Source organism: Elgaria multicarinata, chromosome 4 (genome assembly GCF_023053635.1).
Source record: "Elgaria multicarinata webbii isolate HBS135686 ecotype San Diego chromosome 4, rElgMul1.1.pri, whole genome shotgun sequence".
Lineage (NCBI taxonomy): Eukaryota > Metazoa > Chordata > Lepidosauria > Squamata > Anguidae > Elgaria > Elgaria multicarinata.
Genome location: NC_086174.1, coordinates 105,318,823 through 105,343,094, shown reverse-complemented (window position 1 = coordinate 105,343,094; position 24,272 = coordinate 105,318,823). Strand labels below are relative to the sequence as shown.

The following is a 24,272-nucleotide window of genomic DNA, read 5'->3' as shown; positions in this document are numbered from 1 at the left end:
TGGTGCAAGGGGAATTGAGGGGTGGGGGAACTACAGTTGGACAGAGGAGTTGGTGGAAATGCTCCCACTCCTATGTTAACAGAAAAGCAATTTAGGACACAAGACAATATATTTTATCTCCACAATGCAAGCATCCATAGGAGATAACATCTCCCAACTATGAGCGTCATCAGATGGGGGGGGGGAATCGCATTTCCTTACCGTCGCTTCCCCCCTCGTTTCTGTCCCACAATACTTCCCCTTTCTTTATATGGGGAAGAAAGAGGAAATAAACAATGACCACATGACCCATTCAGCGGGCATTTTTATCCCGCTACTTCTCCTGTATTACAACAACAACAAAAAAAAGTTGGATTTTCTGGGAGGTTTTTCTGTTTTGTTTTGTTTTTGCAATAGGAAAATGAGCAGACAGGGCAGGAGATGCACAGGAGGCAGACGGTGTCATCAAAAGGACTAGCAGAAAACCATGAGTAGCCTGTAACAAGTGTGCGATGAAAAATTTGTCTGATGACATGAAATAATGCACTGAAGATATTAGTTTTTCATCTTCTAGTGATGCATGCTACAATCATATAAAGCAAGAAAATCAGCTGCAGAAAAGTTACAAATAGAGTGTTGTTGAATCCCAAATCCAATTTGCAGAGCTTCTTTGAAAGCAAGCAAAATTTCATCAATAAGGTATTCAGTATAACAGGAAACTATTTCAACAGCACTTTCACAACATCAAGAATCAGTACCCACATATTACATATCTCCTGCCCTACACACCTACAATTTAGAGGCACTGTGTCTACGAAGGTAATCTTACCAAACTGTTGGACAATCTATAGTTCTCCAGAGGACTATGCAAAGAAGAACAAACACTGCCCAAAGTGGCTGAACTTTGGCTAATTTGTGCATATATTGTGTGTAAAGACTTAATGAATAAATAAATAAAGACTTGCACACCTGCGTGCAAAACAGGTTCCCTGGATGTAGTATGACATTCCTAGTGCTTGCTGCTTTTATAATCAGTTTACACGGGGGAAATATCAGCTTCACATGCAGACAGCTGTTTTCCAATGTACAAGGCAATTCAAGGAGGAAAAGGCTACTAACCATGATGGCTGTCTATTCTACAATTTGAGGCAACACCAGTTGCTGACGGGCAGCAGTGAGAGAAAGGCAATTCCCCTCATGTCCAGCTTTTGGGCTTCCTATTGGCATCTGATTGGCTACTGTGGTTAAACAGGATGCTGGACTAGATACAATTTTGGGTCTCAATCCAGCTGGGCTCTTCTTATGTTCTTAATATTCTGATCCTGGCCACAGTTTTACCTCCCCCCCCCCGCCCCACAGTGTAGCTTCTCAATATGCAAAATCTGCAGAATCATTAGCAGTTATTCCATATTTAGAACTGCAGTAGCATGTACAGAACATACACCTATATTTCCAGCCAGCCGGAGCCAGGTGATGATTAACAGGTGTTGTCCTCAAATGTTGTCAGTCAGAGATTTTTAAGCCACTTAAAGCTGAAGCCATAGATCCATGGGTTTAGCATGCCTGGCTTTATGTTGGATTGTAGCCTTAGATATTGTACAATTAAAAAAAAACCACTAATACATTGGCGTTATTTGCCTTTTAATTAAAGACCCTTTCAAACTTTCAATTCTGCCTTCGCAACACAGAAATTAGCTTTCCTTTTTTCTAAAATGTTCTTAAAACTTTTACATGAGCAGAGAAAATATACAAATAAATCATACAAATGTTTCGAAAACTATACGCAATCTTTTTAGTAGTAAGCATGATTCTGTTGTTACAATCCAGTGTTCATATAAAGACATAGCTTTTGACCAGGCCTTTATGTATTATCATGAAAACCAACTGTTTTAAACTAGCGCAATACACACAGTCCTGTTACTCCTAACAAGGAAGCTTACATACAGCTGACAAAGTTTACACATTAGTGTTTGGGGAAGGGGGGGTGGGGAAGGCAAGAACAAAAAGAAAATAAACAAAAAGAATAAAGCAGAAATAAGAAATTAAACTTCTGTATCAAAAAGTCTAAATGCAGGTTTCTGTTTCCCCTGTTCTGTACAAAATTTGGGAGCAGAGCAACAGTAGCCAGGTATGAGCGGGTAAAAACGGGTATGGTGGTAGCCTTTGCCTCAGTAAATGAGAACAGGCATCCCTTACATGCCTACCTTTAACACCCACTGTTTCAACTGAGAATATGCAGTGTGCTAAGAATGATTAATTTTATTATATCAATGATTTTAATGCTGTACTCTGCAAGAGTATGTTTCTGAAAAATAACTTATATAATGCTACCATCACTGATCATCTTTCCATTTATATGAGAAACATTCGCCCCTGTGATTTATTCTACATGTACAATAATTCAGCAATCACAAAGTAAGTTTTTATTCTGTCATAATGGCCAAAATACGTATAAAGGAATATATACTTTGGAACAGGCATTTCTCTGGTTTGTATTTTCTTTATTTTCTGGTAATAATAAATGACATTCTTTGCAATCCCTCCAATTTTAGAAAGATGAATTTCTTATACAATCTTTTTTTATCCAAAACCTATATTCTAATTTTCAAGGCACGTTTTAGGTCTGAATCAGTTCAATGTGTATTTTTGAATTGTTCTAGGAGAAAGCTACTTGACTCTTCTCCAAACGAAGTACTCATTAAAGTGGAGTGCTCAAGTAATTCCAAAGCATTCCACACAATGAATAATAGCTCTATGGCAAGAGTTATGTAGCATTCAATTCAGAAGGGAAATAAGTTAAACCTTATGATTACACAATGTGGAAACTTGCTCTCTACCCATCCTGAGAATTTCTTTGTAGACTGCCATTATCTAAGGCACAGAGGTTTAATTACCTGCTGTGCCCAATTAAAATACTGTTTATAAGCAATCAATTCAAGCATAGTCAATTGCAGACTCAAGTACATTTGGTGAATAAAGCTTAATTTCAGCACAGTCTCAGTGCTGTTCGTTGACAAGTTCGTTTGAAAAGACTGTACTAGAGCAGTGCTTGATAAAATTAGGAATAGGTAAGAATTATGTTTGGTTCAGGGGTTTTTGTTAAGAACTTGGAAAACCCCATAAACGTCTTCATGAATAGGATGGAAAGGAATTGTGATTTTAAAAATTAAGATGTGGAAGAAGGCGAAACAGACGTATTTGTCCCTCCAGGCAGAAGGCTTTGTGTGCTTAGCTCTTAAAGAAATCTGGGTCCCAATTAGAGATTTGAGGGCCTGGAAAAAACCCGGAAAAATTAAAAAGAACCCACATTTTTTTCTGAAGGCTTCCCCCCCCCCCCAAGAAATTGAAAAAATAAAGAAAAATGGATCGTGGAATGTTTTATTTTAGCATGATGAATAACATGTTTAAGACAAATTCAGCTATTTACTTCTCCAAATAATTTCTAAAAACTATGTACAGTATCAGATTATTACAATTTCTGTGTACCAACAAGCAAGTCCCATGTTGCAAACTGAGACTACAACTCTCAAATGCAAGAGCAAGATGCATTTCTGCCTCTGGGGGGCACTGCCATTGAAGCAGAGACTGAAACTGATAGTGATAGCGATAGCTCAGGAAATGACTGATTAAATTGAATACATATTCATTGAAATTTGGTCCCTCCTTTTCCTCAGTTTTTTTTTTTTTATGGGAATGGGTGCTTTATGTCTGCTTGACACTGTGGAGGACTAGCAGAGACATAAATAATTTTCTATGTTAGTAGTTTTGATGGGGTTTGGGTTTTTTATAATTGTTTTTTGCCTGCTCCTCATGAACTGGCAAAAACAAAGAGGTTCCTTACAATTCAGCTCCATTTGTTATCAAGAAAACACTGTTTTTCCCCCATGGCTTCAAAATTTCCAGAAATTTTACATCTCTAGTCTCAACCCCTGTGTATTCAACCATGTTTGAGATGCTGAATTAGGGTCCCCAGCTCTCTCTTTTTCTGTCAGGCTTCTCAGTTTCATTAGCTTCATGGCAGGCAGGCAAAACATAGTTCTTTCCATGCTAGGAATAGCTGTACCTATTGAATTTGGCCATCGCAGATGAGTGAGGTCATTTTGTTTTATTTCTTATTTTAAAAATTCCACAATCTGCCCTTTTTTCATATATGGGATGGAAACAAGTTGAAATTTAAAAAAATCTTAATGCAAGAGATTTTTTTTTGTGTTTTTTAGTTAACAATGCTATCAATATTTACATTGATGGTGCTATATAAATAAATAATAATAATAATAATAATAATAATAATAATAATATTTGAGACTCAGTTTTACCACTCGTGTTCATACTGACTGCAGGTATTCAACAATCCCACTGAAATTAAATAAATTTCTATTTATCTCCCTTCACTCCTCCTTCATTTAGGCTGCAATCCTAAACCCATTTACCTGGGAGTAAACCCCACTTAATTTAATAGAGCTTACTTCTGAAAAATATGCATAGGACTGCAGTCTTTATCCCCTTGATTCACCTGAGGGTTACAGAATCAAGCCCCAACACTCTGTAACAAGTTGGTTAGATTTCATCTATCTTAACAGAGACGTACTTTAAATCTAAAAGCACACATTTACATCTAAAAAGCAAATTGGCTAGCTGTACCAAGTTCTAGCTACTTGCCTAAAATTGGGCAGAGGATAAAAAGTTCTGTCTCTACTTTACTGAACCAAAGTTAGCCCTTCTGTACTCCTAACGATTCCAAGGCAATTGACAATTCGCCTTGTAGTGTCAACCTTCCTTAAACCCAGGAGAACGAGGGACAAAACTACACATTCTTCAAAGCAAGTATAGCAGGAGCTATGCACGATTGACTTATTTACCTCAATATAAGCATGCACAGTCCAATTTTGATCAGGACCATGGCCCTCAGGATGAGGGGGATTTAAGCTTCCCTGCTCCTATTTTCATCCCAAAATTCTACCCCACCCCTGAATGGGGGTTAAAAAAAGAAAAAACTTCTACATTGATTCCTATGGAGACGTTTTTTCTTTTTAAAAAAATCCCCCCCCACCTCAGGGCGGAATTTCAGGACAAAAATGGGAGGGGAAAGCTTAGATTCCCGATGCTGGAGAGCCATTGTCCCAATCCTAATCAGGGCCTCAAGTGCTTACACTGAGGTAGATTGGGCAATCACGCATTTGCGTGATTTGAAGAACCCTGTAGTTTGGCACTTGAGTCAACTTATACAAGGAATTCCATACTGACTAAGAGCATGCTGAGGGTAAACGGCAATAACTGTCCATTACAGTTAAACAGAGTACAATCATTAAACAAAATTTAAAAATCTAGCATGCCCCAATGGCAAGAGTGTTCAATGAGGACCAAATCTAATAACAGCCACAAGTGGCCTTGGAATAAGCTATAAGGAAACATACAAATCTCCACCACTTGAGCCTAAAAGCAAAGTGCGCTCACAAGAGAACACCTGTGTCTGTAACAATATTAAGACGGTCCTAACATACCTCAGCAATCCAGCCTAGTGTTGTCTTTTGAAAACATGAATGTGTCCATTTAATCCTGAACATTCAAAATGTATAATGAAGGAGCCCAGTCTCAAAACTATATCATTATTTACCAAGGCATAAAATGTGAGTATTTTAAGAATTAATTCAAAAACATTAGTTTGTGAGTCTTTCCACCCCCACCCCCAAACATTTTGAAGAGAACAGGAAACGTTACTATAGTGTGTTTTGTCACGTGAGGTGGTGTCATGACTAAACAATTTGGAGCTTGCAAACCGAACATTCAAACGGCACAATTCCCAGCCAGTTTTGCAGAAGTAATGAGCTTCAGCTGTGAAAAGGTCTTGCTCCATAAGGTAGGCAATAAATCATTATCAGAGCGAATGCAACTCTCGTGTTGTTCCTTTTGAGTACCGTTATTAACACCTCATGGGGGTTTTGCACAAATTATTTTATAAAACCATTAGCTACATTTTCTGTTAGTCAAGTAAAGTTCTTGTATAAAGAAGATGTGTGTTTTAAGGATAGGCATGTTGTTTCACCACACTTCTGGAAAAGAACTGACGGCTACGCACACAATGGCAAAATGTACAGGTAGTTGTGCCCTTTCAGTTTAGACAGTTTTTTTGTATGCTCAGTACTTCAAGGGTCCACTTTAGTCATGTGAAGTAAAATGGCATCATATTACTAATTAATTGTTATAGCAAAATATCAAAGCGTGCATACATCTAACTTGGCATTGGCTTTGAAAGATTAGTTTTTGTTAACACAAGCTGACATGTCAAAAGCCCTGCTTTTAATATGTGCCTTATGCTAACACTGTAGAAAACAAGATACTCACATGACCCTGGTCATCCAGTTCATTGTTTGTAAGTTTCAGTTTGTCAAAGCTAATCACTTGCCTCATCCAGGTCTCTCCTGAGGCAGGTGAATCTGGGTGAATATACACACGAGGAGGCACAGGCGAGTCTGCGTTTCCAGCTACCATCCATTTGGAGCTGTGATAAACATACCTATAGGAAGAAACCCAAGGTGTGTGAGATTCACAGCAATTGATTGGCATTGTTTAGTCCCTGTGGAAAAGCAAGCATACAGCGTAATTTATATGAAATTTTTAACAAAATTTTTAACAAAGAAAGAAAACATATTTAACAAAGAAAGAAAAAAAGCGAGTCATTTCAAGACAGTGGTATTTGTTATAGAGAAAAACTCAGTCCCAAATAAACAGCTTGGCATAGATTATCTTCCATTTAGCCCATGGTTTTCTGAGATTGAACCACATACTGAAAAAAATATAAAAAGGGGGCTGTAATAATTAACTAAATATTAGAAGAGATTCGTGGAAAAGAATGTAATATTTAATACTACAAAGGGTTTATTTCAATAGAAAGCCAAATTTTATGAAGATCTCTTTGAAAGGCCACAAATTAAAATTCTAGTTCTTCTGAGGTTTATCCTATAATCAGAACAACATTTTGGCTATAAATGCCTTATTAGTCAATCCACCTTCCACTGTAAATAATATACTCAAAACTGAGCCAATGAATATATTTATGAAGTATGTTCATCCATCCATCATAAAAAAAACCTCCATAATCCTTTTTTTAAAAAAAGCACACACACACACACACACACTCTCTCACAGACTAAAACAGCCTTTGCCTTCTGTTTTAAAGAAATAAATTAGTTAGCTTAGTGCTGCAAGGGACTGAAATGTCATCAGTGCTATAAGCATTTGCACTGAAAATAACCTTGTTTCATTGAAATATGGCAAATCAACACAAAGACATTCTGTCTTATACAAGAATATGCCTCAAACCAGAGCCCCATATGTGCACCATTGCAAACACGGAACTTCTGCAATGGGGTGTATGACAGAATTGCCTGCTTCACTGCAGTGAACACATGGAAAGGTCTATGGTCTAAATCAACGCTTTTGGGTTTGGATATCCTTGAAGGCAGAGGAGCTCCATGTGTGTGTCAGAGTGACTGGAGTAGGGAGATTTAATGCTGTGTTTTAAGATTGAAGAAGTTGTCATTTTTCTGTTTGAAAATTGCATTTCATTATGGTACTATAGTATAAATCTTTGTTCAAATCCCTCTCCAGTAATTATAGCATTAAGCAAGCTCAGGTTTTATGATTTAACTCAATAAAATCTTGCCTTGCTACCAACAAAAGCAGAATTAGGACCACTGGCTTGGATCCTAAAATTGTAAACCTACTCATGTTTACTCAGAAGTAAGTTCCATTTAGTTCAGTGGGACTTGCTCTCTAGTAAGGATGCCTAGGATTTCAGCCAAAGTGTCCTTTGTGCAAAACAGAATGACTCCTTCCGTTCATGGAAGAGCTTTTGATCCAGCGCAGGCTGGAAGCCTTTCGCCAGGCTTCCACTTGCGAAAGCAGGCATTTATTGCTGATTCTGCCCTCTCAGCAGCTCCCACAATGGAGCACATTTTCAGGGGACAAAAGAAGCTGTAGGAGGGGGAGAGAACAAAATTCTACTCATGGGAAATTTGCCATCTAAGCCAATGAATGTAATACAGCAAGCACTGGTCCCATGCTAGTCTGACATGCTTACATAAAGAAAGATCAAAATATACAAAAAAAGACTGAAATGTGAATCATGAGTATAAAATTCATTTTTAAAAAATCTGAAAAAAATCTTAAATCATGAGAATCATGCCTAATTTCAGTATATAAATATACCCTTGCTAGGTTTAGAAATATGTTATTTAGTACATAATGTGCAAAGTGTCTGTGTGCTCAATCCTAAACATGTTTACTCAAAGACCTATTGAGTTCAATGGGATTTATTTCCTAGTGTATGAACGTAGGATACTATCCTTAGACTATATCACAAAAATGTTATCCAACTCCAATTTAGACTCAATATTTTTATTGATCTGCCTTTTATTCAGTCAAAATAAAAATGAAGAACTACAATCTAGCCAGAATTAAACTTCAAGGCATGCAGGATTGGGCCTCTTTAAAGAACACGAAAGCCGGACTGGTAATAGGATAGTAAGTTATATTCAATAACTTGGGTTACTTAATGAAAGAATTAGAAAACTGTTCAAATAATGTTGTTAATGAAACTATTAATATTTAATACAGGCCTTTACTCACAGAACCATTTGAGCAAGAAATCTTTAATACCACAACAAATATACTCTTGACCTAGAGTTATAGTCTCTTAGATGCTGAAAGCGGCCACTGTGTTCCCCTTCCTACAAGTTCATGCCAGAAATTCTAGTGGGAATTCCTCCTTAAATGTGTATTGCCCTGGTCAAAGTCTATATGATCAAGACCTTATGTTAAAATAACTGTTTAAGGAGCAGGTTACCTAGCTAAATTGGATAGCTACTGGTCAATTATTGCAAATGATTGCATAGATAGGAATGTTATTTAATAGCTAAACAAAGCCACCAAAAAGTATAATTCTATAAATCACACTTGAATGTATGTGCATATTTATTTTTACTACATTTATACGCTCCCTTTCTATAATAAATATGCCCAAATTTGCTAACAATAAAATCCATAATTAAAAAAAAGAAGCCATCTAAAAACCTATTAAGAGCACATACACACACAAACGTAGCCAGTTAAAACATTAAATTATTAAAATAAAGGTTAAACGACAGAGCAGCAGAGAAGAGGTGATGGTGGAAGGCCATCAACGGGGGTGCCAGAAGGGCATCCTTCAGTAAAGAATTCCCAAGTCTGGGCACAGTCGCTGAAAAAGTCCTTTCTCCAGCTCTCAGCAAACACACATCACTTTTGGCGAGGCAGGGAAAAAGGCAGTTCTGAAAGATCTCAACACCAGGGCAAGTTTGTAGAGAAAAAGAGGATACTTTAGGTAACCTAGTCCTAAGTTGTTTAGGGCTTTATTACATGCCCTTTGCATTATGCCAGGAAACAGACAGGCAGTCATATGCTCCCTATAACAGCATTCTGAACCAACTAAAGCTTATGAACAGTCTTCAAAGCAAGCCCCACACAGAGGATGTTGAAGCAATCCAAATGAAATGTAACTACGGGGTGTGGTTCACCAGGGCCAAATCAGACAATGCCAAGGAAGGGATGCTAATAATAAAAATACTCCTGGCCACTGCCGAAACCCAGGGCTTCCAGGTCTAGGAGCGAGTGAATCTATGAATACCCCCAAACTATGCAACTTGTTTTTCAAGGGGTGTGCAATCTTATCAAAATGGTTGAACCCCAATTCCCTGATCTGTCTTTCTACTGACCAGGGTAACGCCTCTATCTTGTCTGGATTAAGTTTCTATGTATTTGCCCTGGTCTAGTCCATTACCAATATCAGACACTGATGAGGAACATCAACAGTTTCCATTGACTGTGATGGGAAGGAGAGATAACTGGGTGTCATCTATGTATTGACAGCACTGGACTTCAAAACACACACAAAAAACTTCCCACAGCTGTTTCAAGTAGATGTTAAATAGCAAGGGGGTTAGAATAGAACTTTGAGGAATACCATAGGCCAATAGCCAACTTGCCAAACAGGAATCCCCAAGCACCATTTAATGGAACTGTCCCTCTAAGTATTGGAACCATTACAAATCAGTCCACACCAGCCCAGAGCTCCAGAAAGATGCCATGATCTATTTATTAATTATTACTACTATTATTTACATTTACATACCACCCCATAGCTGAAGCTGTCTGGGCAGTTTACAAAGATTAAAACACTAAACATTAAAGATTAAAACACTGAACATCAATGGTATCAAAAGCTGCTGAGAGGTCCAGAAGAATAGGGATGCAACTCCGCCCTGTCCAGTTCCTGGCAAATATAATCTGTCAAGGTAACCGGAGCAGTTTCCATCCCATAAGCAGGCCTGCAACTTGCCTAAGAATGGAATATTGGGGGTCAGCCAGAAATAATCCAATATGGTGAGATTCAAGGAGAGCTTTTTTTAAAACGAATGCCTTACCACCACCACCTCTTCTAAGCCTGAGGCATTACTCACTCCCCTTACCCACTCAGCCAGTCTCACTCTGGTAGCTTTTATAAGCCAGAAAGGGTATAGATGGAACACATATGTGGTAGATTCTACTCGTCCAAGTGTCCTGTCCACATTCACAGGATCTACAATTTGAAAAAGTATCAATGACAACAGGGCAAGCAGGTACCAAAGTTATAAAAACTGGAACCTCACTAACTATAGCATCCAAGTCAGAATACACGCAAGTGATTTTATCTGTAAACTAACTTGCAAATTGGTCACAGCAGGCTGTTTAGTCATCCTCATTACCATCTTGAGACCAGATACAATAAGCCCATAAACACTGAAAAAGAGATGTTGGTCAATTTTGTGCAGATGCAATAGTGCAATATATTTGCTGCCATCACTGCCACTCCAAGTTCCTCAGAAAATTAAGGAGCTTCTTTGGCTCTACAAAGTGAGAGAGGGTAATCATAAGTGACTTTATCAAATGCCCAAGCTGTTTCTACATTCCAGAGATAGTCCTGGGCTTCGACAGAATTGCCTATTGAGATGACAGGAAACTCTCCCCAATCTTTTTGGACCTGTGTACACATCTGAGAATTCGAGAAACTGCTGCGGGCACCACCACAAAGTGGCTCCCACAGATGATGTGGGTAGTCACATAATGGTTTCCATGGGGGCCTGGCTAGTCAAAAGTGAGGGGGCGGCGGTAGGAGGCTAGAGGAAGGGAGGGAGGAAGGAACAATGCAAAGGGGTAGAAGGGAGAGAAAGAGCTCAGCAGTACAGCAAAACTAAACTATACCAAGTAATGATCTGTGCATGATAACGAAACTACCAAAAGATCACCATCATTCCCCCACAGCGCACATGCACACACAAACAGACCAAGAGTGCATCCCACTAAATGAGTTGGGCCAGAACCCACTTGGGTCAGAACCACGGACGCCATAAAACTTTGTGCTGCTCTTGACAGGGTGGTCTCAGTGTGAATGTTAAAGTCCCCTTGAAGACTCCAATATCACAGCCAAGACCACCCCAATTAGCTCAGAGGGGAGATTATTGGGCAATGGGTGGACTTGGCATGCACTTTCAAGAACACACATTCAAAACTGGGCAACTGCTGGATGAGGCATTTGGTTAGGGGAACACAATCATGACAGACCATGACAAACTAATGCAATTCCATCTAGCTATTCCCCAGGTCTTGCCTACTGTTGCATAGAGAAAGTTGAAAAAGGTTAACTCTCCCAGTTTCATCCAACAAGATCTCTGTAATACACATCAGATCAAACTTCTCATCCAGGATCAGATGGCTGCTGCCGTCATCCCCATCCCATTCACTTGATCTGGCATTCAACAGCAGCACCTTCAACCCAAGGGGACAGACTACCACCAATGCAACAGAGACCCTGTTGGTTGAGACGTAGCCTGGGAAATGGGACAACCAAAACCTAGTCCCCTGTAACAGACTGCTCCTTCCACTGCCACATCTTCTTCGGCTCTCAACTTGTAAGATGTCACTGCCCCTATTACCCTGTCTCTCCCATCTCTCCAAAAATACATCCCAACAAGAGCAAAACCTAAACTATAACATCCATCTGGAAATATTCAAGACAAATTAAGGGAGTTACAGTTTTAGTACAGGTATTGTATTTTTGCATTTACTCATCAATATATAATTTTATGCAAAGACCTAATGGAAAAAATATTTATTGACTAAGCACAATATTTTCCCAAAGTACTGTTCTTTAACTAGGAAGACAGAAAGCTGCCTTATGCTCAGACAACAAGTTCAGTACTGTCAACACTGACTGGCAGCAGCTCTCTAAGGTTTCAGGCAGGATTCATTTCTAGCCCTACTTTGAGATGGCAGGGATTGAAGCTGGGACTTTCTGTGTCCATTTACCAACTCCAGTTGGTATGCCAGGTACACCCATTCCTGGCTAGGGATAGCCTAGCCACAGTCATTCATGCACTGGTAACTTCACGATTAGACTACTGTAATGCGCTCTATGTGGGGCTACTCATGTGTGTGGTTCGGAAGCTGCAGCTAGTGCAGAACACAGCAGCTAGGGTGCTCACGGTAACACCCAGGTCTGCTCATATAAAACCTGTATTAAAAGAACTGCACTGGCTGCCTGTTAGCTACCGAGCCACATACAAAGTTATGTTGCTATGCTACAAAGCCCTAAACAACTTGGGACCAGGAAGCAGACCACCTTCCCTTATACACATGCAGATGACATTTACGATCCTTAGAGGAGGTCCTGCTCATGATTCCAAGATGAGCAGAATGTTGTCATGAAGAACCTCGGCGGTGGGCCTTCTCTATAGAACCCTTCCTCGTGCAGTTTGGGAGGCAGAAAACACAACATCTTTCCAACGCTTCCTGAAAACACATCTTTTCAGACAAGCTTTCCTTGGATTATAACTTTTCCGGGTTTTATATGGTATTTTAATTTTTTTAAGTTTTAAATTCTCACTTTCGTACATTTTGGTTTTAATTGTGAACTGCCCAGCAAGCCTTGGCTGTTGGGCAGTATAAATACATATATTACTATTACTGAGCTAACTGGGCTAGAAAAACATGGTTTGTACAAGTTACAGACAGTACACCCCAATCTTGCTGGCTTTAATGAGTCAATTCCCAAGTAAGGGACTGAAGAATTGCTGCTTACGTGACAAGAAAACACACACCAATAATTTGAATAATACAGAGTGTGTTCAATGTATGAGCCAAACGTACAAAGCAGAAAAAACGACAACCACCCTTGATTGCTCTCACGTGCTTGGCACAAACTGCTTATTTTTCATGCAGTGAGATGAAGATAGGAATTTGGAAGAAAGTTAAGCACAACCTTCTGTTAATTTCCAGACTAGTAGTATTTCCCCCCAGTATTCCAAGTTTTATATATTCCATACTATACCTGTATCTTTTGTTATCCACGGGGACAATGTCCATAGCAATATAATATTGTTGATGGGGGTCGAGGCCTGAAATTTTCACTCTCATAGCTGGAAACATCCGTCTGAACACAAAAAAGAAGAGCATTTAATAAAGAACAGAACTTGGAATACAGAAGCAGAAACATGTTTGAGGAATCATCCCCCAACCCTTTTTCATTTAAAACTATGTGCAGGAAGCCTTTTTTTAAAAAAATAATTATAGCCAGCTCATTCCCAAAATAGTCTTATTATGCAAGTCCCGACAAATTTTACATATGTATTTTTTGCTGAACCATGTTTTGTATGTTTCTCAACCTCCTTCAAAGTACAAACTCTTCCACATAATTCAAGTGCAGTTGTTGATCAGCAAGCCATTTTTCTTTTGTTTTGCTTTAGCTGTTGTAAACACATTGGGTTGTATCTAATGGTGTCCTTCCACTAGCGGAACAGACACCACTGGCAAATTGACTCTCCCCCCCCTGCACATGCCCCAAACCTGAAGCAGATACAGGGTATGTGTGGAAAGCTGGGGGGAGGGGTTATAGGATCTGAAAGGAACTGTTTCAGAAGCAGAGGTCTGCGTGCATAATGTTGGATTTACCTCACTGGTAATTCTTAGAAATCATGTGTTCAAGTAGCAGCTATTATTCACAAAGAAATGGAGGTCAACCTTTTGAACCCAAGCCTGTTTACTCAAAAAAGAAGTCCCACCAAAGTCAATGGAACTTACTTCAAGTCACAAGCCCTGATCAAGAGATTCTTGCATCCAGCACTGGGCTTGTATATGCACTTTAATACATGAGGCTCTTCTCCATGAAATACATTATCAACACTAACAGCGCTGTCATAGGGAGGGGAAATATATGGGGTGCATAGAATAAGTTGCCCCCCCCCCATATCATTGATTGGCACAGTGAACCTTGACAGCATCAACCACCACTTCAGCAGTGTACAGACATTATTGAAACAGTGAACATCACTCCACAGGTGATTTTGTTTCTTTTGCCATTACAGGCTGGTATTGCTTACAAAGGCCGCATGAATATATAGAAAAATGTAGAATTTACCTCAAAGATGGAAATCCTAAGAATGAATATTTAGATGCATGCTATTAATATAGGATTTACTTCTACATAAACAAAGTTAGGTTTGGAGTGTAAATAAAAGTAAGGCAATAGAAGGTGCATTACTTATAAGGTACAATCTCATAAATGATTAGTTGCTTACAGTGCAATTCAGTGGGACTTAATCTGAGGTAACACTGTAGAGAATTGCAGTCTTAATTAGTGAATTGTATCCAACATCTTGTAATTCTATTATAAATGCCAACATGGGATGCCCCATGTTCAGGATAAAGAAACAGTTCCCATTCATTTCAGTTGGGCTCATCCAGAGGACTTGCAAGGGAGTTGACCTAAAGTGTTTTATATTCAAAAGACATGTAAAAGAAGTTCATTAATGGATATTATGAAAAAAATTTCATCTTATTGTGGGCAGGGGGAAATCAAAGCTCATTAATACGAAGGTGCATATGGCAATTTTCACTAGGTTCAGTTGAAGATGCAATTTATTTTTGAAATGAAAATCCATCTCTATACATTTATTTTCAAAGACTTTTATAACAAAGGCATGCTATCTTTTTCTTTTAACGTAAGTGAACATTACGATTATTTTTCTTAATTTTTTATCTTGTTCCAAATCCATGAAATCATAGTTCAATTTTAGAAAGAACAGGATTATTGACGTAACAACTAAACAAGAGGGCAAAACTAGATGTAGCTAACTAGTTCTTGCTGTTATTTCAGTGCACCTGTAAGATAAAAAAGAAAATCTTTGACAGGACAACTTTTAAGACAAATGTTGCCTTGTGCTGTTTAAGACTGCACTTCAATCATTAATAAAGGCCCTCTGAAAATGTAGAAGGTAGCATATGGATTCAATAAAATATGTTTCTGTAATTTCTAATAAGTTCAGATACTTTTATACTGTGCAGGTTTTTACCATGTGTATTCTTTGGAAAGGAAGAAAGGGGGTGGGTGTTTTTTTTTTTTAAAAAAAAGAATGTAGCATTCATACGCTTTAACATAATGAACAGGAAACCTAAAATCCCACATATTTCTATATCATCTGAAATTATTGACCTATCCAGCTTTATAAATCAATTTACTTAAGTCATTTTGACATGCTTGTGGATTTCTAATTGTATCCACCATCTTTAAATATTTGTAGAAATTATAGGTCATTTAAATATGTATCTTAAGCATCCTAAGATTTTGTATTTCATTAAATTGGTGGAGAAGCCATATCATGAAACAATATAATGCAACATGGAAATCTTAAGCCATCTGAAGCACAAAACCAAGATAGAGCAATGGGTTCTCCTTAATACTTTTGATTTGACTTCTTTTGTTGCAATAATTCTCTCAAAAATACCCAGAAGAATTCTAGAGATATGTAAAACTGCCAGATATGGTAGATTAAAATACACTTATGCAGATTTACACTGACACACACTAGCTGATTTACCATACAGAATAGATACTACAAAGATAACTTCTACCTTAAACTCATTGCTTGGAAACAATTCAATATTAAATCAGCTGAATTTCCTTCCAAATTAGTTGAATTTCACATCAGAGCGTTAGGTGGGAAAGAGCATGCACTTTTGTGGAAGTATCACTAAAATCAAGTGAACTATCAAATCTTAAATTACACGAAATCCCACTTATATGAATAGATTTGGTTGCAATTTATGTAGTGCCGTTTGAAAATAAATTTCGACTGAAATAAATGAGGTTCACATTTAAGCCATGTTTAAAATAAGGAAGGTAGGGGAGGGGGAGAGATTGGGGATGCCAATTAAATTAGTTAAAAGTATCCGGTGATGAACCGTGCTGTTTTGCAGCCCTCCCCTCCGACGGAGGATGGCCGGATAGAATCGCGCTCTGTATCTCATCGAATTCTGGGGTGCAACACGTGTGCATGGCATTCTCAAAATTGAATGCGGCCCCATCTCTTTCGCACGGGCCCAGGGGTCATGCAAAAGCCCTCCACGCAGCTCAGCCGCAGCGCCACGTATGTAAGCTGCGCAGCGCGTCAAAGGGCGCTGCGACCTTCCGGAAGTGGTTCGGCCTGGCTGGACCCGATGGCTATTTTGCTTACTTGGTGGTGGCTTAGGGCGCGCTCCTATCCGTGTTTAGACAGAAAAAAGTTCTACACCTCCCAGCTTTCCCCAGCTAGGAGCTGTAGGGCTTTTTTCTGTCTAAACATGCATAGGATTGTGATTATTATTATTATTATTATTATTATTATTATTATTATTATTATTATTATTACCTTCCCGCCTTGGTGATAATCATCTCGGTGCCGATCTCGTGGAAGCGCTTCCAGAGCTCTGCGCCCTGCAGGTCTACCCGAGGCACTTGCGGCGCAAGCAGCGGAGAAGCGGGCCTACTGGAGCCCCCCGCCTTGGCAGGACCTCCGGGGGACAATGGGGGCGACGTAGCAGCACTTAGGAAAGTCTCGTCGCAGCTACCTGAGGGAAAAATGGGTGGGGAAGGGAGAGAGAGAGAGCGCGCGCGTTAGGCAAATACACCGCTCAAGGCGCCAGGCGACACAGCTGCTGGTGCTGCCTCCGCCTCTTCGGCATTTTAAAAAGAAGGGCACAAAGTCGGTAGCCGCTTGCTAAGGGGAGTCAAGAGTTTCTCTACCAAGCAATGAAAGGGCGTCCGAAACGCGGGTTGCTGTTGTTGACGTCCCCTTCCTTCCCCTTCACTCACACGTGCGGCCTTTGGAAAGGGCCACGTGCGTCTTGCGCCTTTCCCTGCTGGTTTTGGCGCGGCCGCAGCAGCGCCTGACGTCCATCTCTCTTCTGGGCCTAAACGCCACGAGAGAAAAGGCGAGGCGGCTGTTATCCGGGCACACGCAGCCATGGGGCGAGGGGGATACAAAGTGAAGGATTCGCTTGCAGAAAGAACGTTTGGTCGCCCCAAAGGCGGCCATGAAGGATATCCCATCTCTCCTCAAGCAGGAGAAGGACACCAGGGCCAGACACTGGTGGGGTCTTGTTAAAGAGCCAAGACCGCTCTTGCGAAAGACGTCGCTGGAGCAGAAGGCACCAGAGGCGAAGGTCAGTGAGGGCGACCCCGAAGAGTTGGAAATAAACTGCCTTCGCTTCAAGGAAGTCTCATTAGTTTCAATGGAAAATCAAGTCCCGCTCCCTTGTTAACCTATGCCATTGATGGCAACGAGAGAGATGCGAGTCTGGATCGAGCCTCCAGCCTCCCAGTTCGAGGGTTATTTTAAAAATCTAAACTTTACTCCCTATATTTTTTTAAACACCTTAAATCTACGGAATAGAGAGGAATGCAGCAATCCCATCTATACGTACCTGGCCGTTAAATCCCATTGAAGTCAAGGAATTTATAGACAAGGATAGGATTGCATTGTAAGGGCCCCTATTTTTAAGTTTGGGTTTAAACAAACGGAATTGTAGGTTTTGCATGTTATATGCTTTGCATGCATTTTAGCAGGACTTCTTTTGTGCTGGATTGCAGCGGCTCTTGGAGATTATGAAGTGCAAGCCGGTGAGAATTACGCAGGCCCAAATCCTATTAAAACCGACGTGATTGAAACGCTAAAGCGTGCGTCTAAACTATATTCGTTTATGAGATGTAGCCTTTCTTAATTCTTGCGCAAATTGCACCTAATGAGTGTTATGAAATAAATTAAAGCAGTCCGGCGCTCCAGTTCAAAATACATTTGAAAATAAACCCTGAGGGGTTCAATTGGATTAAATATCAAATGCACTTAAGAAAACAAGAGTCTATGCATCTATTTCTCTCCAAACAGATCCCTAAAATAGTATCACAGTGCATTTTGTTATTTTTGTTGAGAAACCACAGAAATAAGCCCAGAAGGAATAAATATAAACGAGCAATATATTATTTCATAGTCTCTATTCATTTGTGTATATTTAGATATTTAATAAAATGCACCCAACTCTTTAAGTGACTCTTGATGAAGTCAAAAGTTGTGTTTCTTTATGAAATTAAAAACTTCAAAAATATTTAAAATAAGTATTATGAAGGAAAGATCCCAAAAATGCCAACTGTCTGTTCCTTACTATAGTTACTTTCACCCCAAATCGGACAGTTAAGAGAGAAGTGGTTGCACTTGAGCGTTCATATTATTAATATTATTATTAATAATACGATATCAAAATTGGCAGGGAATTATTTAGTATTGGCTGAATGGATATTAATAATTATACAGCTCTAGAATAAAATAGGGTTTAAAGAAATTATATATGTGAGCCAAATCAACTTTAAAAACATGTGCATTTAATCACAGAAAACTGTCTAAGTAAACCATTACAATCAGTGCTGACATATATTATATATTTAGGTCCTTTTCACTCCAGTAGAACTTATGCACGACTCACTCTCTTTGGATTGTGCCCACTCTCTGAAGTAACACTTATAGACTACAATCCTACACATACTTACCTGGAAAGAAGTCTTATTGAACTCAATGGGGTTTACTTCTGAGTAACTGTTACCAAAGCATCACTACTAGTAAGTCATGGGGCTCCAACCTTATTGGCACTTACTTGGGAGTAAGCCCTGTTAAATTCGGCCAGATCCATAGGGTTAGGCAACATATAAGTAGAATTGAAAAATACTGCTCCTACACAGGTTATGTGAAAGTAATCCCACGGAAACCAATCGCTTTCAGGAAAACGAAACTGGGACAGGATTGCAAACAACATGCATAATATTATATTAAAGCCTGAAACAGATCACTGGGTGGGGAGTGCCCCATTCCATCCGAAGTATTTAAAAGGGAATCAATTTATTTGGCTTTCTCCCCAACCACCACAAGACTTAGGAGATGTTCCCCAAGTCTTAAGAAACGGCAGACCGAGCCTGGCTGCTTGATTTAAACAGGGTACATCGGAGGAAAGTACAGAGCGCTTGAGGGCAGGCTCTGGGCATTGACAGCTGCCCCAAGAGGCAAATTCGGGTCGGGGTATGTGAATGCAGAGATTGCCTTCAGAAAGACAGCGAGAGACTTGGCCTTTGGGAGTGGGGCGATCAGAGCCGCATGCCCTTAGAAACAATGCAGCTCTTCCGCCCCGATTAAGGGCTGATCGGGCGGCGAAGAGGGGCGGGTAGGAGCCTTTCCCTACAGGAGGGAACGGGCGCGGGGGGCGGGGGGGAGACTCGATCACTCACCGGGAGGCAGGGTTCGGGCCGCGCCGTTCCTCAAGGCGTCGGCGGCCGCCCGGGTTTCCGCGCTGGGCGGCAAAGCGCTGCTGTTCTCGGCGCCTTCGCTGGAGCCCTGGTCGCAACTGCTGCCCGCTTCGGCCGGCGCCTCTTCTCCGGCAGCTCCTACCAGCTTTCGTCGCTTCTGCGGCTGCTGCTGCTGCTGCTGTTGTTTCTCGGCTCCGATCAGCGCCTCCACCGAGAAAGCGTGAGCCTTGAGGCTCAGCATGGTGCAAGGCGAGGCTCTCCTTTTCTCTGCCATGCCCAGGCCGGCGGGCTCAGAGCCCTCCTTTCCTTTCCTCTCCCTCCCCCTGCCTGCTCGCCTCCTTCCAGGCCGCACTGCTCGCCTCCTCTTCGCCTTTTCCTTTACATCCAACTTCTCGCCGCCCGAAGTGGTTTGGGGTGCGCCGCCGCCGCCCCCTCCTTTCCAAACTATTCCTTTCTGCACAAGCGGCGCTTCTCTTCTTCCCCTCCTCCTGCAAGCTCTGCCTCGTCTGAGGGGCCAAACAGCTCTGACATGGGTAACAAACGCTCTGCGGACACAAATTAGGGCTTGTAATTGAAATTTGTTGCCTTGATCTGTCAGCACTTCCAGGCAGGAGACCGGTGGGAAGAACTTGCTCATTAGTGTCAATAAAGTGACTGGGACGGGGCGGAGCCCATGGAGAGAGGGAGAACGCGTGTCAATCAAGAGGTGTCCTCGGCCAATCAGAAATTACAGATCCCCCCTCCAAAGCGGGTGCTTCTTCCTTAGAAGGGTATAAAAGTGGATGGGATGGGGAGAGGGGAACCCAAGGAGTGTATGTCGCCCTCTGTTTCTTCGTAGTCCCCCAAAACAGCCCCATCCCTTTCAGGCTATTAAAAACAACCCGCCTTTCTCCCCGGCAAAAGTACTAAATTCATATACCTTTTAATCAATAGACTGAAAACGTACTGGATACAGAATGGAATTGGCATGTGAGGTTGGGGGACCGAGTTCAAGTCCCATCCTTTTCAGTGAACTCCCAAATCCTGTGGCTTCGGGTATCATTATCTTTCAGGTTCAGTTCGCCATCTGTAAAATGGGACTAATGCTCATTATCCTCTCAGGAGTACTGTGAACTCAAACAGAATGAAGTTGTTTTAAATCCGAGGTGTTTTATAAAAGATAATCGCTGTGGCTGGTTGAACTAGCTGATTGCACTAGTTTTGAGCATTCTCCCCACCCCAGAAATAAAGGTCAAATAGGCTGAGAAATAAAGATTAATTTTAATTATGACTTTCTTTATAGGGAGGAAAAGGAATTAAAATGTTATTCTTATCGAAATATCCACTAAGGGCAATTATTTCACTCCTTTCAAAAATGAACTGAACAGTGAACTTTTAATTTGTATAATGGGTTTTCAAAACCCCATAAGTGTAATAAAACATAGATGCTAAATACCCACGAAGGGAGGGATCCTATGTTTAAAAGTTGCACCTGGTTACTAAAGACACAGTGACTGAGTCTTGTGCAAGAGCATTGACACTTACACTTTCAGTGAAAATAGGCTCTTATTATTCCCATAAATATTATTACCAGCTGCCTGTGTTTAGGATCAGGATGCCAAAAAAACAAGTTTGGGTATTGGCCACTACCTCTCTCCCCCTCTCCAAGTATTCCTCTTGAGAGCCTAGATAATGTCCTAGGTCTGAAAGCTTTAATAAAATATTAGATTCCTTTTATCGGCTGATATACCAGCTTCACATGTAAAATACTGGTTTTAATCTGCGTAGCTCCATGTGAATCTCTGATGGTGTGTGGTAAATATTAATCAATACAAAGTATTCAATGATAATTTCCTAAACGATTAGCAAACAATCCAAGGCAGAGAGTTCAAATCGACTATACTGTAGAACTCCTTGTCTAAATTGAATTGAGACTATACTTGTTCAAAATTATGTTCCTTATCTTTAAAAATAATCTTTATCGAGATGTTGTCAAGTTTATTTCAATTATTTAATTAATTGATTAATCCCTTGAAAGAAAGATAGCCAGACAGATTAACTTTCCATTGCTGGGCAGTGCTAGAACGATGTATAAGTTGTATTTTTTTTTCTTGCTCAGGAAAGGATGTGTTTGTCTAAACAAAGACATATTTTCAATTGAAAGATTAAAATAAATTACCCATCTCAGTATTTGAAATTGGCTTTAAAATTCTCTCTCTCTCTCTCTCTCTCTTTTTACCTGATTTAAGGCTGCGATCCTATGCTTACATGGGAGTAAGTGCCACTGGATCCAGTAGGATGTACTTTTTAGCAACGATCCATTAGATTACTCTGTCATTTTATCAATAATCTTATGCACAGACAAGCTGTATTTTGTGTGTGTGTGTGTGTGTGTGTGTGTGTGTGTGTGTGTGTGTGAGAGAGAGAGAGAGAGAGAGAGAGAGAGAGAGAGAGAGAGAGAGAGAGAGAGAGAGAATGAAAATGAGAGAATACCCCTTGCTTTCTCCTGAGCTTGAGGTTATACTGCAAAATATCCCCACTCCTGTTTACAATCCTGCGGCTACCCTTGGATAAGAATTTCAGAAGTCATTGAAATTCGAAGCTATTTAATTCCAGAGCTATTTGCCTGGAACTAAAGTTACTCAAAACACTGTGAATTGTAATTCATACATGGTTCCAAAAATGCCCCATTGACGTGAATGGAGTGACTTTGGAGTAGCTAGTCTGTAACGGCATACTTGCTGAGACATACTGAATTCAGTGACACCTTGGATCCACTGTCATACTTCAGATCCTGTAATTGGGGAAACAATCTCCGCAGTTTTAAAAAATGAAATAGATGCAGTTTATTCTATAATGAATTATAGGCTGCATATTTTAATATAGGAGGGATTTGTGCTTCAGTTTGACCTCACTTTTAAGCAATAGTGGAAGTACCGTTTTTCTTCTGCTCTTTATTGATATATAATTTTTTTACTCTCTTCGGGTGAGTAATCCTTTTCCCAGAGCAATTATTTGAACCAGTAGGTAAGAAAGGGGCTGAAGTTGTGTGTGCGTTTTCCCCACTTTAGCTTTGCTTTTGGATTCTGGAAAAAATGATGCCTCTCCGAGCGCAGGCAGCGTAATGATTAGGAACGAGCGTTCGGAGGGGTGGAATTTAACATGTCACCAAAATGTAAATCCATCTGTAGCTTCAGTGGCGGCTGAGGCGAGGGAGAGAGGCCAGAATTTACGAGAGAAAGAGAATCTGGGAGATCAAAAGCATCGGAGGTAGATTGCTTTTTCATTTCTTTTTTTAAACCAATGTTTCTCATTAAAAAAAAAAAAGGACGAAAAAGAAAGAACTTAACACCAAAGTCCTAAACACACTTAATTGGAAGTCAGCGCCATTGGTTTTTAATGCAGTTTATTCCAAGTAACCTTACGTATTCAGAATCAGGCCGTCGGGAACGATTTATAAAGCCCCTGACAGCTGGTTTAGCGAACCTAGCGAACCTGTTAGTCCTGGCTCAGTCCATAAACCTCGTAGATTTAAACCCCTTTGGCTCTGTAGACCCATCCGAGGTGTGCTAAGTCCGTCAAGAAGCTTGCAGGGAAAAAGAGATCGCTGAAGGCGACTCCTTGGGGCGGCTTCCTTGGGGAGTGATGCCGGTGTCATTCACAAGTTATACGGGTATCTGCCCTTTCTCGGAGCACTGAAGCAGAGGGTCTCTCGCATCCCCCCACATGCCGTCTTGTTGCTCGGTGTTTACGGTCGATCCTGCACAGGGCCCGCGAGATTTTCTTGTGCTCTGGTCAGGTGATGAGGATGCCCAAGGAGGCTCCCTCTTAAATCACTCTAATGCGTTCAGACTTGGGGGGAAATCTGCCCCAAAGGAGATGTTGCAGAAGAAAGTGCCATTTTTTTCTGCCTCTGGGCAGAATAGGCAAGAGACTATACGAAAATTGAATGTAATTAGTCAATGTCTCTCTTCTCATTAGGCAGGAGACACATCGACAATGTTTATGGATAGACAGACAGACTGCCGGTTACGTTTTGTTTGTCTTCCTTCTTTCCGCTTTCTTTTCATTTCTTTTTTCCTCGGTTCCTGTTTCAACCCTAAACATATCTGTCCTGTTGGTGCTCACATGGGCCTTGAGATAAGGAGAGGTTGTATCCAATGGGTAGTCCAACTTATAGTAGACCCATTCAAATGAATGGGGCTTGAGTTAGACTAACATTACAACTATATCTATCTATGATCGTTCTTCCCAAACGTAGCAACCAAAATTCCCCTGTAGAAAGAAATGCCAACAAGCAGCGACTTTGAAAAATAAAATGGTAGAATTAATTTCTTAAACAGTTCACATTTCTGAGACAAGCCACTGACTGAAAGGGAAGGTGTATGTGGGGGGGGGGAGGTTTGAAGGAATGCGTACAGTGAGAGGTTCATGTACACAGGCAGGTAGCCCGGTGTGTTTCGGAGAAAAGAATTAAAGGAAATGCTGTTGAGGGAAAGAAAAGACAAATGTTTGAGGTCATCACACACACACACATACACACACACACACCGTGGTGCTGGAGAAAAACGTGCAATTTTTTTTTGCAGGCTGGGGCTGCAATCCACTTGTTTGGGAGTAAGCCTCATTGAACACAATG

At 40.5% G+C, this 24,272-nt stretch overlaps 1 protein-coding gene across 1 annotated transcript in view; it reads right to left on the bottom strand.

The window, feature by feature from the left end:
- The window catches only part of TBX18 (T-box transcription factor 18), a 43,392-nt gene extending 23,109 nt beyond the window's left edge, over positions 1-20,283 (bottom strand). Inside the window, exons 1-4 of the mRNA XM_063124907.1 lie at positions 19,637-20,283; positions 16,737-16,935; positions 13,382-13,483; positions 6,322-6,493 (exon numbers count right to left, since the gene is read on the bottom strand). Coding sequence (XP_062980977.1) covers positions 6,322-6,493; positions 13,382-13,483; positions 16,737-16,935; positions 19,637-19,928 — 765 coding nt within the window. The 5' untranslated portion in view covers positions 19,929-20,283. The remainder of the gene's footprint in view (positions 1-6,321; positions 6,494-13,381; positions 13,484-16,736; positions 16,936-19,636) is intronic.
- Positions 20,284-24,272: the final 3,989 nt, after the last annotated feature.